This window comes from Coregonus clupeaformis, chromosome 19 (assembly GCF_020615455.1).
Source record: "Coregonus clupeaformis isolate EN_2021a chromosome 19, ASM2061545v1, whole genome shotgun sequence".
In the NCBI taxonomy this organism is placed as follows: domain Eukaryota; kingdom Metazoa; phylum Chordata; class Actinopteri; order Salmoniformes; family Salmonidae; genus Coregonus; species Coregonus clupeaformis.
Genome location: NC_059210.1, coordinates 13,498,671 through 13,517,357, shown reverse-complemented (window position 1 = coordinate 13,517,357; position 18,687 = coordinate 13,498,671). Strand labels below are relative to the sequence as shown.

Sequence of the window (18,687 nt, the reverse complement as noted above, 5' to 3'; positions counted from 1 at the left end):
AGATCGACTTACAGGAGCAATTAGGGTTAAGTGCCTTGCTCAAGGGCACATCGACAGATTTTTCACCTAGTTGGCTCGGGGATTAGAACCAGCGACCTTTCGGTTACTGGCACAACGCTCTTAACCACTAAGCTACCTGCCGCATCAATTAGTAATTAGCATGCATTACATTTTGATGTGCCCCAACCTCAAAGAATTTGTGAGCAAACCACACAACCTCCTTTAAAGAGCAAGGAATTCATAGTTTATCGCTCCAAGTTCACCTCTTCTGTACTGTAGCATTAGTACCTGTCAAAGAATACATTACAATGTTGAAAGTCTAAAGAAAACTGTAGACAACTGTAGTCTTTCTGTCAGTCTCACCGAATAATTCTAATTAAAAGGAATGTACAGTATGTGCATGAAAACATATATATTTTGTGAATGTGCGTGCGTGTGTGCACATGAATGTGTGTGTGCTAATCTGTCCACTCTCTGTCCCTTTAGGCCAATGGGGCATGCCCACAGTGAGTGTGTCCTCGGTGTTGGGCATGATAGCTGGCGTCCTTGCCTCCACCATGGAGTCCATTGGGGACTACTACGCCTGTGCCCGCCTGTCCGGTGCCCCTCCTCCGCCCACCCACGCAATCAACAGGGGTATCGCTGTGGAGGGCATTGGCTGCATCCTGGCAGCGCTGTGGGGCAGCGGGAACGGCACCACATCCTATAGCCAGAACATCGCAGCACTGGGCATCACTAAAGTATGTCCTCCATATACTATTTTGGGCCACGTTCAGTATAGGAATGTGATGGTGATGTTATTGTAAAGCCTCCTAAGCTTTTCTTGGCTTGATTGTTGAATCTTGGTCTGAAATTCCTGACAGTTCTTAGTTGCGTTCCCATGATGTCTCAGGGCCCAAATAAGGCTGCCAGCCTGTCATCCTGCCACTGTTAGCATGACGGATAGCCCCCATACGTTAATGATTAATGACTTGTAATGCTGTGCGCTTTTCGTTGTGCCCACCATGCCAGGTTGGCAGCAGACTGGTCCTTCAGACTGCTGGTCTCCTGATGATCATCCTGGGACTCTTTGGGAAGTTCGGGGCCGTTTTCATCACCATTCCAGACCCGGTCATCGGAGGCATGTTCCTCGTCATGTTCGGAATGATTGCAGCTGTGGGAATCTCCAACCTTCAGGTTAAAAAAATCATAGAAAAAATGGGTTCACTGAAGTTCTGTTTAGATCAATCATTTCAAACACCTACTGTACATATGTGTGTATTGATAAAGTATCATCAAGGATAACATGCATCTGCATAGATATACAGTACCAATCAAAAGTTTGGACACACCTACTCATTCAAGGGTTTGTCTTTATTTTTACTATTTTCTTAAATTGTAGAATAATAGTGACGACATCTAAACTATGAAATAACACATATGGAATCATGTAGTAACCAAAAAAGTGTTAAACAAATCAAAATATATTTTATATTTGAGAATTTTCAAATAGCCACCCTTTGCCTTGATGACAGCTTTGCACACTCTTGGCATTCTCTCAACCAGCTTCACCTGGAATGCTTTTCCAACAGTCTTGAAGGAGTTCCCACATATGCTGAGCACTTGTTGGCTGCTTTTCCTTCACTCTGCTGTCCGACTCAACCCAAACCATCTCAACTGGGTTGAGCTCGGGGGAATGTGGAGGCCAGGTCATCTGATGCAGCACTCCATCACTCTCCTTCTTGGTAAAATATCCCTTTAACAGCCTGGAGGTGTCATTGTCCTGTTGAAAAAAAAATTATAGTCCCACTAAGCCCAAACCAGATGGGATGGCGTATCGTTGCAGAATGCTGTGGTAGTCATGCTGGTTAAGTGTACCTTGAATTCATGCTTTACGGTGGGAACTACACATGCGGAGATCATCCGTTCACCCACACCGCGTCTCACAAAGACACAGCGGTTGGAACCAAAACCTCCAATTTGGACTCCAGACCAAAGGACAAATTCCCACAAGTCTAATGTCCATTGCTCGTGTTTCTTGGCCCACACAGGTCTCTTATTCTTATTGGTGTCCTTTAGTAGTGGTTTCTTTGCAGCAATTCGACCTTGAAGGCCAGATTCACACAGTCCCCTCTGAACAGTTGATGTTGAGATGTATCTGTGACTTGAACTCTGTGAAGCATTTATTTGGGCTGCAATTTCTGAGGCTGGTAACTCTAATGAACTTATCCTCTGCAGCAGAGGTAACTCTGGGTCTTCCATTCCTGTGGCGGTCCTCATGAAAGCCAGTTTCATCATAGCGCTTGATGGTTTTTGCGACTGCACTTGAAGAAACGTTCAAAGTTCTTGAAATTTTCCGTATTGACTGACCTTCATGTCTTTAAGTAATGATGGACTGTCTTTTCTCTTTGCTTATTTTAGCTGTTCTTGCCATGATATGGACTTGGTCTTTTACCAAATAGGGCTATCTTCTGTATCCCCCCTATCTTGTCACAACACAACTGATTGGCTCAAACGCATTAAGGAGGAAAGAAATTCCACAAATTAACTTTTAAGAAGGCACACCTGTTAATTGAAATGCATTCCAGGTGACTACCTCATGAAGCTGGTTGAGAGAATTCTAAGTGTGTGCAAAGCTGTCATCAAGGAAAAGGGTGGCTATTTGAAGAATCTCAAATATAAAATATATTTTGATTTGTTGAACGCTTTTTTGGTTACTACGTGATTACATATGTGTTATTTCATAGTTTTGATGTCTTCACTATTATTCTATAATGTAAATAATAGTGGAGAAAAAAACAACAACCTTGAATGAGTAGGTGTGTCCAAACCTTTGACTGGTAGTGTACAGTTGAAGTCGGAAGTTTACATACACCTTAGCCAAATACATTTAAACTCAGTTTTTCACTATTCCTGACATTTAATCCTAGTAAAAATTCCCTGTTTTAGGTCCGTTAGGATCACCACTTTATTTTAAGAATGTGAAATGTCAGAGTAATAGTAGAGAGAATTATTTCTTTCATCACATTCCCAACGGGTCAGAAGTTTACATACACTCAATTAGAATTAGGTAGCATTGCCTTTAAATTGTTTAACTTGGGTCAAACGTTTCGGGTAGCCTTCCACAAGCTTCCCACAATAAGTTGGGTTAATTTTGGCCCATTCCTCCTGACAGAGCATGTTTAACTGAGTCAGGTTTGTAGGCCTCCCTGCTCGCACACGCTTTTTCAGTTCTGCCCACACATTTTCTATAGGTTTGAGGTCAGGGCTTTGTGATGGCCACTCAAACACCTTGACATTGTTGTCCTTAAGCCATTTTGCCACAACTTTGGAAGTATGCTTGGGGTCATTGTCCATTTGGAAGACCCATTTGCGACCAAGCTTTAACTTCCTGACTGATGTCTTGAGATGTTGCTTCAATACATCCACATAATTTTCCTTCCTCATGATGCCATCTATTTTGTGAAGTGCACCTGTCCCTCCTGCAGCAAAGCACCCCCACAGCATGATGCTGCCACCCCCGTGCTTCACGGTTGGGATGGTGTTCTTCGGCTTGCAAGCAACCCCCTTTTTCCTCCAAACATAACGATGGCCATTATGGCCAAACAGTTCTATTTTTGTTTAATCAGACCAGAGGACATTTCTCCAAAAAGTACGCTCTTTGTCCCCATGTGCAGTTGCAAACCGTAGTCTGGCTTTTTATAGCGGTTTTGGAGCAGTTGCTTCTTCCTTGCTGAGCGGCCTTTCAGGTTATGTCGATATAGGACTCGTTTTACTGTGGATATAGATACTTTTGTACCTGTTTCTTCCAGCATCTTCACAAGGTCCTTTGCTGTTGTTCTGGGATTGATTTGCACTTTTCGCACCAAAGTACGTTCATCTCTAGGAGACAGAACGCGTCTCCTTCCTGAGCGGTATTACGGCTGCGTGATCCCATGGTGTTTATACTTGCGTACTATTGTTTGTACAGATCAACGTGGTACCTTCAGGCATTTGGAAATTGCTGCCAAGGATGAACCAGACTTGTGGAGGTCTACAATTCTTTTTCTGAGGTTTAGGCTGATTTCTTTTGATTTTCCCATGATGTCAAGGAAAGAGGCATTGCGTTTGAAGGTAGGCCTTGAAATACATCCACAGGTACACCTCCAATTGACTCAAATGATGTCAATTAGCCTATCAGAAGCTTCTAAAGCCATGACATCATTTTCTGGAATTTTCCAAGCTGTTTAAAGGCACAGTCAACTTAGTGTATGTAAACTTCTGACCCACTGGAAAGTGCAATAATCTGTCTGTAAACTATTGTTGGAAAAATGACTTGTGTCATGCACAAAGTAGATGTCCTAACCGACTTGCCAAAACTATAGTTTGTTAACAAGAAATTTGTGGAGTGGTCGAAAAACTAGTTTTAATGACTCCAACCTAAGTGTATGTAAACTTCCGACTTCAACTGTATGTTAATGCTTAAAATATCATTAAGGATCATAAATCTCTACAATACTTATTTCCGTTCTGTCCTTTATCAGGCAATTGCGTACCACAGTCTCGTGGGGACCCCCACAACGTCTGAACAAAATGTGCAGTTTTAGCTACTCTCATGCTATTCCACACATTTTGCATTGAGTCTGAGAGAATTTTGCAGTTTTACGTCTAATTTCCTGTAATTCTAAAAATGTATTTGCCATAACTCATGATGTGTTCATATGCTGTTTGGGGAGGGGTGTGACTTCCTTCTTTTCATTTATGAGTTCTTTGCCTTTTTCCATGGTGATGAATGCATGTTACCTAATTTTTATTCCCCAGTGAAACAGGAAGCCATGGAAGGCCACAATAGAGTTCCTTAAGCTTATTTTTAAGCTACATAAACAAATTGAATGTTAATGTAGATTTTATTTTGTTTGATTTAATTTATAATAATCTTTAGGGGTGGCAATAATTTTGACACAAGTATTTTTTTTATTTTTTACTTCTTCAACCAAATCTCTTTTTTTCTGAGCAATTGTATTAGTATAAAATAATATAATTCCCCCATTTTTTGGAGCATGCAAAATATAGCTCAGTATTTTTATTATTTATTTTATACAGTTTTTTTGCTCATCTTTATCAAGGGAGCCAATAACTTTGGATCTGACTGTATTATCAAACATGACAGAAGTGTCATGAAGAGGTTATAATAGATTGAATTTATATAGCGCTTTTCTACCAACTCAGGTACTCAAAGCACTTTGCATAATAAGGAGGAAACTCACCTCATCCACCACCAATATGCAGCACCTACAGTGGGGAAAAAAAGTATTTAGTCAGCCACCAATTGTGCAAGTTCTCCCACTTAAAAAGATGAGAGAGGCCTGTAATTTTCATCATAGGTACACGTCAACTATGACAGACAAAATGAGAAAAAAAAATCCAGAAAATCAAATTGTAGGATTTTTAATGAATTTATTTGCAAATGATGGTGGAAAATAAGTATTTGGTCAATAACAAAAGTTTCTCAATACTTTGTTATATACCCTTTGTTGGCAATGACACAGGTCAAACGTTTTCTGTAAGTCTTCACAAGGTTTTCACACACTGTTGCTGGTATTTTGGCCCATTCCTCCATGCAGATCTCCTCTAGAGCAGTGATGTTTTGGGGCTGTCACTGGGCAACACAGACTTTCAACTCCCTCCAAAGATTTTCTATGGGATTGAGATCTGGAGACTGGCTAGGCCACTCCAGGACCTTGAAATGCTTCTTACGAAGCCACTCCTTCATTGCCCGGGCGGTGTGTTTGGGATCATTGTCATGCTGAAAGACCCAGCCACTTGTCATCTTCAATGCCCTTGCTGATGGAAGGAGGTTTTCACTCAAAATCTCACGATACATGGCCCCATTCATTCTTTCCTTTACACGGATCAGTCGTCCTGGTCCCTTTGCAGAAAAACAGCCCCAAAGCATGATGTTTCCACCCCCATGCTTCACAGTAGGTATGGTGTTCTTTGGATGCAACTCAGCATTCTTTGTCCTCCAAACACAACGAGTTGAGTTTTTACCAAAAAGTTATATTTTGGTTTCATCTGACCATATGACATTCTCCCAATCCTCTTCTGGATCATCCAAATGCACTCTAGCAAACTTCAGACGGGCCTGGACATGTACTGGCTTAAGCAGGGGGACACGTCTGACACTGCAGGATTTGAGTCCCTGGCGGCGCAGTGTGTTACTGATGGTAGGCTTGTTACTTTGGTCCCAGCTCTCTGCAGGTCATTCACTAGGTCCCCCCGTGTGGTTCTGGGATTTTTGCTCACCGTTCTTGTGATCATTTTGACCCCACTGGGTGAGATCTTCGTGGAGCCCCAGACCGAGGGAGATTATCAGTGGTCTTGTATGTCTTCCATTTCTTAATAATTGCTCCCACAGTAGATTTTTTTCAAACCAAGCTGCTTACCTATTGCAGATTCAGTCTTCCCAGCCTGGTGCAGGTCTACAATTTTGTTTCTGGTGTCCTTTGACAGCTCTTTGGTCTTGGCCATAGTGGAGTTTGGAGTGTGACTGTTTGAGGTTGTGGACAGGTGTCTTTTATACTGATAACAAGTTCAAACAGGTGCCATTAATACAGGTAACGAGTGGAGGACAGAGGAGCCTCTTAAAGAAGAAGTTACAGGTCTGTGAGAGCCAGAAATCTTGCTTGTTTGTAGGTGACCAAATACTTATTTTCCACCATAATTTGCAAATAAATTCATTAAAAATCCTACAATGTGAGTTTCTGGATTTTTTTTCCTCATTTTGTCTGTCATAGTTGACGTGTACATATGATGAAAATTACAGGCCTCTCTCATCTTTTTAAGTGGGAGAACTTGCACAATTGGTGGCTGACTAAATACTTTTTTCCCCCACTGTACCTCGGTAATGCACGGCAACCATTTTTTTGCCAGAAGACTCACCACACATCAGCAGGAGAGGTGAGAAGTGACACATGCCAATTAGGAATGAGGGGGAGGATTAGGTGGCCATGATGGAATGGGGCTCGGTAAGGAATTTTGCCAGGACTCTTACGTTAAGTGCCATGGGATCTTTAGTGACCACAGAGAGTCAGGACACCCGTGTAACATCACATCCGAAAGATGGCACCCTACGCAGGGCAATGTCCAATACCACTTCCAGAAGCATCTGGTGTCCCATCCAGTGACCAACCAGGACCAACCCTGCTTAGCTTCAGAGGCAAGCCAGCAGTGGTATGCAGGGTAGTATGCTGCTGGCAAGGAAGGTTAGGGCGAGCAGCCTCTCACACTGAAATATTTTCTAACCATTACTCTAATCAGCTCATCCATGAAGCACTGATAAAACATTAGCACCTGTACAGGGGTCTGGGGCTGCTGTGCACTTGCTGTCAAGCTGCATGGCTGCCATAAGGCAAACTGGAGCAGTGGTTCCTCAAAACTCTCTGGACTGTCTGTGACCCAAAGCTTATGGACTTATATTGAGTCTTTCCAAGAAAACATAAATAATATTTATATGATCCAGGATCCAGTTGTAAGCCGTTATGACCTGATGAGTTTGAACCTGGGTCTCCTGTGGACCACAAATCAAATCAAATCAGATTGATTGTATTGGTCGCATACACATATTCAGCAGATGTTATTGCGGGTGTAGCGAAATGCTTGTGTTCTTAACTCCAACAGTGCAGTAATATCTAACAATATCTAACAATACACACCAATACACATGAATCTAAAAAGCAAAATAATGGAATTAAGAAATATATAAATATTAGGATGAGCAATGTCAGAGTCCGGAGTATAAATACACTATATTTACAAAATATGTGGACACCCTTTCAAATTAGTGGATTTGGCTATTTCAGCCACACCCATTGCTGACAGGTGTAGAAAATGGAGCACACAGCCATGCAATCTCCAAAGACAAACATTGGCAGTAGAATGGCCTTACTGAAGATCTCAGTGACTTTCAACGTGACACTGTCATAAGATGACACCTTTCCAACAAGTCAGTTCGTCAAATTTATGCCCTGCTAGAGCTGCCCCGGTCAACTGTAAGTGCTGTTATTGTGAAGTGGAAAGTCTAGGAGCAACAATGGCTCAGTCGCAAAGTGGTAGGCCACACAAGCTCACAGAATGAGACCGCCGAGTACTGAGTAAAAATCTTTGGATGCAACTCAGCATTCTTTGTCCTCCAAACACGACGAGTTGAGTTTTTACCAAAAAGTTCTATATTGGTTTCATCTGAACATATGACATTCTCCCAATCCTCTTCTGGATCATCCAAATGCACTCTAGCAAACTTCAGACGGGCCTGGACATGTACTGGCTTAAGCAGGGGGACACGGTCTGGCACTGCAGGATTTGAGTCCCTGGCGGCGTAGTGTGTTACTGATGGTAGGCTTTGTTACTTTGGTCCCAGCTCTCTGCAGGTCATTCACTAGGTCCCCCCGTGTGGTTCTGGGATTTTTGCTCACCGTTCTTGTGATCATTTTGACCCCACGGGGTGAGATCTTGCGTGGAGCCCCAGATCGAGGGAGATTATCAGTGGTCTTGTATGTCTTCCATTTCCTAATAATTGCTCCCACAGTTGATTTCTTCAAACCAAGCTGCTTACCTATTGCAGATTCAGTCTTCCCAGCCTGGTGCAGGTCTACAATTTTGTTTCTGGTGTCCTTTGACAGCTCTTTGGTCTTGGCCATAGTGGAGTTTGGAGTGTGACTGTTTGAGGTTGTGGACAGGTGTCTTTTATACTGATAACAAGTTCAAACAGGTGCCATTAATACAGGTAACGAGTGGAGGACAGAGGAGCCTCTTAAAGAAGAAGTTACAGGTCTGTGAGAGCCAAAAATCTTGCTTGTTTGTAGGTGACCAAATAATTATTTTCCACCATAATTTGCAAATAAATTCATAAAAAATCCTACAATGTGATTTTCTGGATTTTCTTTCCTCAATTGGTCTGTCATAGTTGACGTGTACCTATGATGAAAAAGGCCTCTCTCATCTTTTTAAGTGGGAGAACTTGCACAATTGGTGGCTAACTAAATACTTTTTTTTCCCACTCTATGAAGTGGGTAAAACAGTACGTAAGCATTATTAAAGTGACCAGTGTTCCATGACTATGTACATAATGCAGTAGTCTCAAAGGTGCATGGTAGAGTAACCGGATGGTAGCCGGCTAGTGACAGTGACTAAAGTTCAGGGCAGGGTACTGGGCGGAGGCCGGCTAGTGGTGACTATTTAACAGTTTGATGGCCTGGAGATAGAAGCTGTTTTTCAGTCTCTTCGTCCCAGCTTTGATGCACCTGTTCTGACCTCGCCTTCTAGATGGTAGCGGGATGAACAGGCTGTGGCTCGGGTGGCTGAGGTCCTTGATGATCTTCTTGGCCTTCCTGTAACACCGGGTGCTGTAGATGTCCTGGAAGGCAGGCAGTTTGCCCCCGGTGATGCGTTGGGCAGACCGCACCACCCTCTGGAGAGCCCTGCGGTTGTGGATGGTGCAGTTGCCGTACCAGGCGGTGATACAGCCCAACAGGATGCTCTCAGTGGTGCATCTGTAAAAGTTTGTGAGGGTCTTAGGGGCCAAGACAAAATCCTGTTGCACCTTCTTCACTACACTTTCTGTATGGGTGGACCATTTCAGAGGAACTTGAAGCTTTTCACCTTCTTCACTGTGGCCCTGTCGATGTGGATGCTCCCTCTTCTGTCTCCTGAAGTCCACGATCAACTCCTTTGTTTTGTTGACGTTGAGGGAGAGGGAGAGGTTATTTTCATGGCACCACTCTGCCAGGGCCCTCACCTCCTCTCTGTAGGCTGTCTCGTCGTCATTGGTAATCTGGCCTACCACTGTTGTGTCTTCTGCAAACTTGATGATTGAGTTGAGTCAAGGGTGAACAGGGAGTTTAGGAGGGGGCTGAGCACGCACCCTTGTGGGGCCCCTGTGTTGAGGATCAGCGTAGTGGAGGTGTTGTTACCTACCTTAACCACCTGGGGGCGGCCCGTCAGGAAGTCCAGGAACCAGTTGCACAGGGCGGGGTTCAGACCCAGGGCCTCAAGTTTAATGATGAACTTGGAGGGTACTATGGTGTTGAAGGCTGAGCTGTAGTCACTGTACAACATTCTTACATAGGTATTCCTCTTGTCCAGATGGGATAGGGCAGTGTGCAGTGTGATCGCAATTGCGTCATCCGTGGATCTATTTGGGCGGTATGCAAATTGCAGTGGGTCTAGGTTGTCAGGTAAAATGGAGGTGATATGATCCTTAACTAGCCTTCAAGAGTGAGCTAACACAATATTCTGGTCTTAGGCACAAGCATGGCTCAGCAACCCCCTCGGTTACACCTTGACCCAAAAAGAATAAGCCCTGACCCGCCACTGCTTCAGTAGAGTGGTGAAATGATCAGGAAGCCAGGATAAGACTGATGTAGAATCAGACAGAACTCTTGGTCAGGTCGTTATTGCTTAAGAGAATATGTTTTTTCTAAATAACTTAACTTAAAGTTGAAATAGATACAACTCTAATGGATTCCTCTGCTCCCAACAGTACGTGGACCTGAACTCCTCCAGGAACTTACTCATCTTGGGCTTCTCAACCTTCAGTGGCCTGGTGCTGCCTACCTGGTTCCACTCAAACCCAGGCATCATTGACACAGGTGAGTCTGTCACATGTAGTATATGGGATAAATATATGGGATAAGCTGACTGTACGATGCTTTCATCAGGCTTACCTCCCAATCCTCTTGGCCAATCTCAGTGTCACTGCGTGACAATAATCTGTCAGAAGACTCAGTTTAGGCGCCACTTGGACAGTCGGCTACCACGGCCAGCGTCCTTACCAGTGCTTCTCATTGACTTCACCTGTCCTCACTTCCATCCCCCCTCACCTCCCTGTTAGGATGCTTGCAGCACAGCTGCTGCATTGGTTAAACATGGTGGTTATCATTCAGGATCCTGTTAAATGCACAAAGTACAACCCCTGGGAATTACAGGAGCTAAGTCGTGGATCTGAACTATTGACCGATGCCTCACCACCTGCCCGGATTATTGTTTACTGTACAGGTTCCTTTTGATGTGTTTTCCCATGGCCAAACACAGCTAGTGTTATGTACCTACCTTATGTCTAATTTGATTCAACACAACTTTATTAATACCCTTGGGGGCTTATTTAAAAGGCAAGGTGACAGAGCATGAGCACAAAAATACAGTGCCTTCAGAAAGTATTCATACCCCTTGACTTATTCCACATTATATTGTGTTACAGCCTGAATTCAAAATGGATGAAATATATTTTCTTCCACTCATCTACACTCAATAACCCATAATGTCAAAGAAAAAACATTGGTATTCATTTCTTTTTGCACATTTATTGAAAATGAAATACAGAAATATTGCATTTACGTACGTATTCACACCCATGAGTCAATACATGTTAGAATCACCTTTGGCAACAATTACAGCTGTGAGTCTTTCTGGATAAGTCTCTAAGAGCTTTGCACACCTGGATTGTCCAATATTTGCACATTATTCTTAAAATAATTATTCAAGCTCAGTTGGTTGTTGATCATTGCTATGCAGCCATTTTCAAGTCTTGCCTTAGATTTTCAAGCCGATTTAAGTCAAAACTGTAACTAGGCCACTCAGGAACATTCAATGTCTTCTTGGTAAGCAACTCCAGTGTATATTTGGCCTTGTGTTTTAGGTTATTGTCCTGCTAAAGGTGAATTTGCCTCCCAGTGTCTGTTGCAGACTGAATCAGGTTTTCCTCTAGGATTTTGCCTGTGCTTAGGTCTATTACGTTTCTTTTTATCCTAAAAAACTCCCTAGTCCTTGCCGATGACAAGCATACCTGAGTGGCGCAGCGGTCTAAGGCACTGCATCTCAGTGCTTGAGGCATCACTACAGACACCCTAGTTCGATTCCAGGCTGTATCACAACTGGCCGTGATTGGGAGTCCCATAGGGCGGCGCACAATTGGCCCAGCATCGTCCGGGTTTGGCCGGTGTAGGCTGTCATTGTAAATAAGAATTTGTTCTTAACTAACTTGCCTAGTTAAATAAAAATAAATACCCATAACATGATGCAGCCACCACCATGCTTGAAAATATGAAGAGTGGTACTCAGTGTTGTGTTGGGTTTGCCCCAAACATAATTATTTGTATTCAGGACATAAAGTTAATTTCTTTGCCACATGTTTTGCAGTTTTACTTTAGTGCATTATTGCAAACAGGATGCATGTTTTGGAATATTTTATTCTGTACAGGCTTCCTCTTTTTACTCTGTCATTTAGGTTAGTATTGTGGAGTAACTACAATGTTGTTGATCCATCCTCAGCCATAAACTCTGTAACAGTTTTAAAGTCACCATTGGCCTCACTGTGAAATCCCTGAGCGGTTTCCTTCCTCTCCGGAAGGGCGCCTGTATCTTTGTAGTGCCTGGGTGTATTGATACACCATCCAACATGTAATTAACTTCACCATGCTCAAATGGATATTCAATGTTTTTTCTATTTTTACCCATCTACCAATAGGTGCCCATCTTTGCGAGGCATTTGAAAACCTCCCTGGTCTTTGTGGTTGAATCTGTATTTGAAATTCTCTGCTCAACTGAGGGACCTTACAGATAGTTGTATGTGTGGGGTACAGAGATTAGGTAGTCGTTCAAAAATCATGTTAAACACTATTATTGCACACAGAGTCAGTCCGTGGAACTTAAGTGACTTGTTAAGCAAATCTTTACTCCTGTACTTATTTAGGCTTGCCATAAGAAAGACATTGAATACTTATTGATTCAAGACATTTCAGCTTTTCATTTGTAATTATTTTGTAAACATAATTACACTTTTACATTATTGGATATTGTGTGTAGACCAGTGACACAAAATCTCCATTTAATCTATTTTAAATTCAGGCTGTAACAGAACAAAATGTGAAAAAAGTGAAGGGGTGTGAATACTTTCTGAAGGCACTGTACATGTCGTCCACATTAGACATTCTGCTAGATTGATTTCCAGGTAAGGCACAAAGGCCCCTGAAGCAATATCCTGGCTCTCTTGTACCAAAATCATCTATCGAAACCAGTAAGGGGGAGACACATGCAATGATAGGTGAAACATAGCTTGTTTGTACTGTATTTATACTGTAGATAACCATCTCTTTGTATTCACAGGGGTAAAAGAACTGGATCAAGTTATAGTTGTTCTCTTCACTACGCACATGTTCATCGGTGGGTTCTTTGGATTTGTATTGGACAACACGATTCCAGGTGAGCCATAACAACAACAGTATACATCCATATGATTACATTTCACATGTGCAAGCTTAAACGCTCATCTAAGACACTGATTTCACAGTCAGGTATGGCCACAATTGGATTCACATGGATTCATGATGAATTTTCAATCATTTTTACAGGTACCGAAAAAGAGAGGGGCATTAAAAGTTGGCGTAAGAAAGTGACAGAGGATGGCAGCACAATGATGACAGACCGGTCCTGCTACGATATACCTTTTTGTACTAACTGTCTACAGAGGTTCAAGTTCTTCCAGTACCTGCCTTTCCTTCCGTCTTACAAGGCTCCAGAACTTAGAACATAAGAATGGTTCCAGTCTTAACTGGACCCCAGGAAGACTAGCAGTGGCTAAGGTGCCAACTAATGGAGATCTGAAGAATAAAGAATAAAGAACTTGTGATTAGCACACTGTTAGCACCACTAGCATTCTCCACCACACTTTTAGACTGAGTCTGCCAGCAGCTGTGGCTTTACTGCCAATGGCATCATAACACAGGGAGGTGGGTATAGACTTGGAACTGTCCCAGCTGGTGGAGTTCTTCTCTCTTGCTTGTCAACATCGAATGCAATTACATTCCATTGCACTGGAAGCAATGGCGAATTCGCAAATGCATATGAATTACGTATTTAGGTCGAGACTTTGGTCCTTTGTATACTAAGTCAATTTCATTTTGTTATGTTGGTTGTCATGTACCTCAAAGATGAATGTGCCTTATCAACAAAATATTTGTGAAAAGAAGGCGTCTGCCAACTAACTGAAGCTTGTTGAACCTGATACACTAAAAAACTAAACTCTGTCCCAATATCCAAACTCGTTCATTACATAGTATGAAGTGATGTATTGGACAAGTATACTTAGTAATATGCTAGTGTGGATATTATATGTACTAGCCAGCTTGACATTGCACATTTTTGCTGCAATATATCAACTTCGCTATTCTTCTAAACCAGGGCTTCTTAACCCTGTACCTGGGGACCCAAAGGGGTCCACATTTTTGTTTTTACCTTCACACTACACACCTGATTCAAATCATCAAAGCTTGATGATGATGATGATGATGGATACTCCATCTGTGCTTGATGATGATCAACGTTTGATGATGATCATGGATACTCCATCTGTCCTCAAACCATGTAAAGGGCTCTGACTGTTTTTGCCGACACTACACAGATGATTCAAATATTCAACTTAATTTAATTTAATTTAACCTTGATATTAACAGGGATTCCCATTGGGACCAATGTCTATTTCACAAGAGAGCCCTGCATACACATCATTTACAAAATACAATATAGCTAAAACAAATATATATTTTTACAAATACATTCAAGAAAATCAATCACATTCATCAGCAAAGAGGTCCCCAATCAACATTTTAAACTCTCCGAGAGGCACCAGAACATTCAGTTGTAGGGAACTCTGTAGAAAGTAAAAGCAGTTGTACCTAACTCTCAGGAGACTGGAGGCATTTCTAGAGTTAGCCTTCCTGAGACCGAGTATGGTAACTTGTACGTCTAAAGGTTATTATCAAAGTTTTTGTAAGAGAGCTTTTAAATAAAAAGAGAGTGATGAATCGACCTGCGTGACTTCAAAGAGGGCCAGCCTACTTTATGGTAAAGAATGCAGTGATGTGTACTGAATCTGTCGCCCGTAATAAAACGAAGTGTGCTATGGTAAACTGCATCTAATGGCTTTAATGAAGTGGCAGCTGCATTCATATAGATGATGTCACCATAGTCTAGAACCGGCAGGAACGTCGATTGAATGACCTGCTTTCTACTATTAAGCGAGAGGCAGGACTTATTTCTATAGCAGAATACTATTTTTATTCTTAACTTCTTCACTAACTCATCAATATGCTTTCTAAAAGACAGCCCGTTGTCTATCCAGATGCCCAGATATTTGTAAGCAGGGACACGATCTCAGTGGGCACCATCCGAGGTGCACATTTCTAAATAATTTGTGTAATTTTTTATGCGCTCTGGAAAACAACATATACTTAGTTTATGCTTCATTCAATACTAATTTAAGGTCAATAAAGGTTTTCTCTAAAATCACATAAAGCATTGTCCGGCTCAGCGTTACATCCAGCATCAGGCATCCTGCTCAGCGTTACATCCAGCATCCAGCTCAGAGTTACATCCAACATCCAGCTCAGTTATATCCAGCATCCAGCTCAGCGTTACATCCAGCATCCAGCTCAGCGTTACATCCAGCATCCAGCTCAGCGTTACATCCAGCATCCAGCTCAACGTTACATCCAGCATCTGGCTCAGAGTTATATCCAGCATCCAGCTCAGAGTTACATCCAGCATCCGGTTCAGAGGTACAGCCAGCATCCAGCATCCAACTGAGAGTTACATCCAGCATGCAGCATCCGATGGCTCAGAGTTACCGGATGCTGGATGTAACTGGGCTGGATGTAACATACTTCAAAATAAGAGTCCCCCGATATGTCATGCCAAAATAAATGTCCTGCAATTTCCGATTTCAAAATAAGAATCACTCGCTTTGCCATGCCAAAATATAAGTCCTCCGATTTCCAATTTCAAAATAAAAGACCCTCTATTATGGCATGCCAAAATAAAGTCCTGCGATTTCCGGTTTCAAAATAAGAGTCCCTCGCTTTGTCATGCCAAAATAAAACTTCAGATTTCAATGTAGTTTTTTTATTTTTTGCTTGTTATTTTGACCATTGCAACTGTCAACACAGAAATACCACAATGTTGCACACACAAACGTTTATGTAAATGTTTAATGTGATACACAGAATGAAACAGCATCGGAATGGTGATGTTTTTGGGGGAGTATTAGCAATGTATTCAGCTACAAGTGTTTGTGGCAGACAAGCCCAACCTAGAGACAGCAGTCAGGATTTATTCAATCATAAAATATGTAGTCAACATGTAATTAATCATTAGTTCATTATAAAATAGGTTCAATCAAACAATCACTTGGATCAATTTCAGTGGCAACAGAAATTGAATTTGAATTCCAGAATTTAGAATTTGTAATTGGATATTGAATTTGACTAATATATTTTTATTTGTGTTGCACAAATTGAATCATTGAACTCATAAACTGAACTTGTATTTCATGATTTGAAACTGAATTGAGTGAATATTGCATTCAGTTTTAAAATTCAATTTAACTGAATATACAAATTCAATATTGATATATTCAGTTACAATATGGTATATATTAAACTGAAACTTCTGGCGGTTTCTGAAGCCAATGGGGCATGTGTCTTCCTATGAATTTGATTATTGCATTTGAACAGTTTTGGCTGTAAGCTATTATGACCCCATTCCTGAAAGCGAAGACGCTCTGGAATATATTGTGACGGAGAGTGTTCTGGTGGTTTCCGTTTGATAAACACCAGTCAAACAGACAGACATTTATGTAATTGTGCCATTTGAAGCATTTGGGTCAGGCAGTATCTTTCACAGCAGTGTGTGTCGTTTCCTGTCAGTGCGGAGATGGTTGTAGACACAATATGGACCATAGCTGCAGCCACCTCTTCCAATTCAGCTTGAGTTAGTGGTGTGTGGCATCCATCCAGCTCACCCATGCAAATGTATCAAAAAAGCAGTATGAATCAATACATGTAAGACCTTGTACCTTAATATTGGAAAAATACATGTTGAATTGAGTGGGCAACTTCCCCGTCAGTGGTTTATCAGATTAAACTTTTGACATTCAACATTCATGAATTTGAGACATTAATTTGAACAAATAACACATTTAACATAGCAAAGAGCGGACTGGATTATTGGACTGGAATACAGATAACTAGACTAGCTGAGGAAGGTCTATCTGCGGACCACAGAGTGTGGCGTGTAGTGACGATCGATTACACACCACGCCCACCAAGTAGTGCCTCGTGAGAGTTGGGTTCAATAAGTTCTGGCTACAGAACTGACACGCAAAACGACGCCGGATTCAAAACTTAGAATTCTTCCGTTTAAATTATTATACAAAATTCTTGCTACCAATAGAATGTTATTAATATGGGGGGATACAATCCTCCCAGCTCTGCAGATTTTGCTGCGAAGACACAGAATCATTAGATCATTTGTTTTGGTAATGTCCATTTGTAGCTTGTTTTTGGTCACAGGTCCAGGAATGGCTGAAGGATTGCAATATTTACCTGGAGATAACCCTGCAGATAGCAATACTGGGTGATCTGAAAAGTCATAGTCAATCGATCAATAATATAATAATTATGTGGTCCTCTGTAGCTCAGCTGGTAGAGCACGGCGCTTGTAAGGTAGTGGGTTCGATCCCCGGGACCACCCATACACACAAAAAAATGTATGCACCCATGACTGTAAGTCGCTTTGGATAAAAGCGTCTGCTAAATGGCGTATTATTTATTATTTTATTTATAATACTTTTAGCGAAAATGTTTATTTTCAATTTACAATCTGTAGAAACATTGAGAATAGAAGGGTTCAGAACTTTTGTGAAACATCACAGCACAGTTGAAAAATATATGGCAAATAGAAATCCAATATGGATGGTTAAGAGATAGATGGGTGATGTTGAATGGAGCTGAAGGATGGGACTAATAACAACTAACAACAACTAATAACAACAAGATAACTAATGTAAAGCATACTGTGTCCATAATAAGTACACTTGAAGTCGGAAGTTTACATACACCTCAGCCAAATACATTTAAACTCAGTTTTTCACAATTCCTGACATTTAATCCTAGTAAAAATTCCCTGTCTTAGGTCAGATAGGATCACCACTTTATTTTAAGAATGTGAAATGTCAGAATAATAGTAGAGAGAATGATATATTTCAGCTTTTATTTCTTTCATCACATTCCCAGTGGGTCAGAAATTGACATACACTCAATTAGTATTTGGTAGCATTGCCTTTAAATTGTTCAACTGTTTCGGGTAGCCTTTCACAAGCTTCCCACAATAAGTTGGGTGAATTATGGCCTATTCCTCCTGACAGAGCAGGTGTAACTGAGTCAGGTTTGTAGGCCTCCTTTTCTATAGGATTGAGGTAAGGGCTTTGTGATGGCCACTCCAATACCTTGACTTTGTTGTCCTTAAGCCATTTTGCCACAACTTTGGAAGTGTGCTTGGGGTCATTGTCCATTTGGAAGACCCATTTGCGACCAAGATTTAACTTCCTGACTGATGTCTTGAGATGTTGCTTCAATATATCCACATAATTTTCCTTCCTCATGATGCCATCTATTTTGTGAAGTGCACCAGTCCCTCCTGCAGCAAAGCACCCCCACAGCATGATGCTGCCACCCCCGTGTCACACTCTGGCTCCAGGACTTGTGTATTTGAGCCAGGGTGTATGTTGTTTTGTTGGGTTTTGGGTGATTGTTTATGTTTGCATGTCTGTCACGTTTATTTCTAGGTTGGGAGTTCTGGGTGTCTATTTCTAGGTCGTTGATTGGTGTCGTGTGACTC

At 41.7% G+C, this 18,687-nt stretch overlaps 1 protein-coding gene across 1 annotated transcript in view; it reads left to right on the top strand.

Moving 5' to 3' along the window:
• si:dkey-106n21.1 (solute carrier family 23 member 2) overlaps nt 1-17,172 on the top strand; it is a 73,229-nt gene extending 56,057 nt beyond the window's left edge. The window contains exons 9-13 of the mRNA XM_041837035.1: nt 487-740; nt 1,012-1,176; nt 10,499-10,607; nt 13,120-13,215; nt 13,365-17,172. Of these exons, the coding sequence (XP_041692969.1) occupies nt 487-740; nt 1,012-1,176; nt 10,499-10,607; nt 13,120-13,215; nt 13,365-13,546 (806 nt within the window). The 3' untranslated portion in view covers nt 13,547-17,172. The remainder of the gene's footprint in view (nt 1-486; nt 741-1,011; nt 1,177-10,498; nt 10,608-13,119; nt 13,216-13,364) is intronic.
• Nucleotides 17,173-18,687: the final 1,515 nt, after the last annotated feature.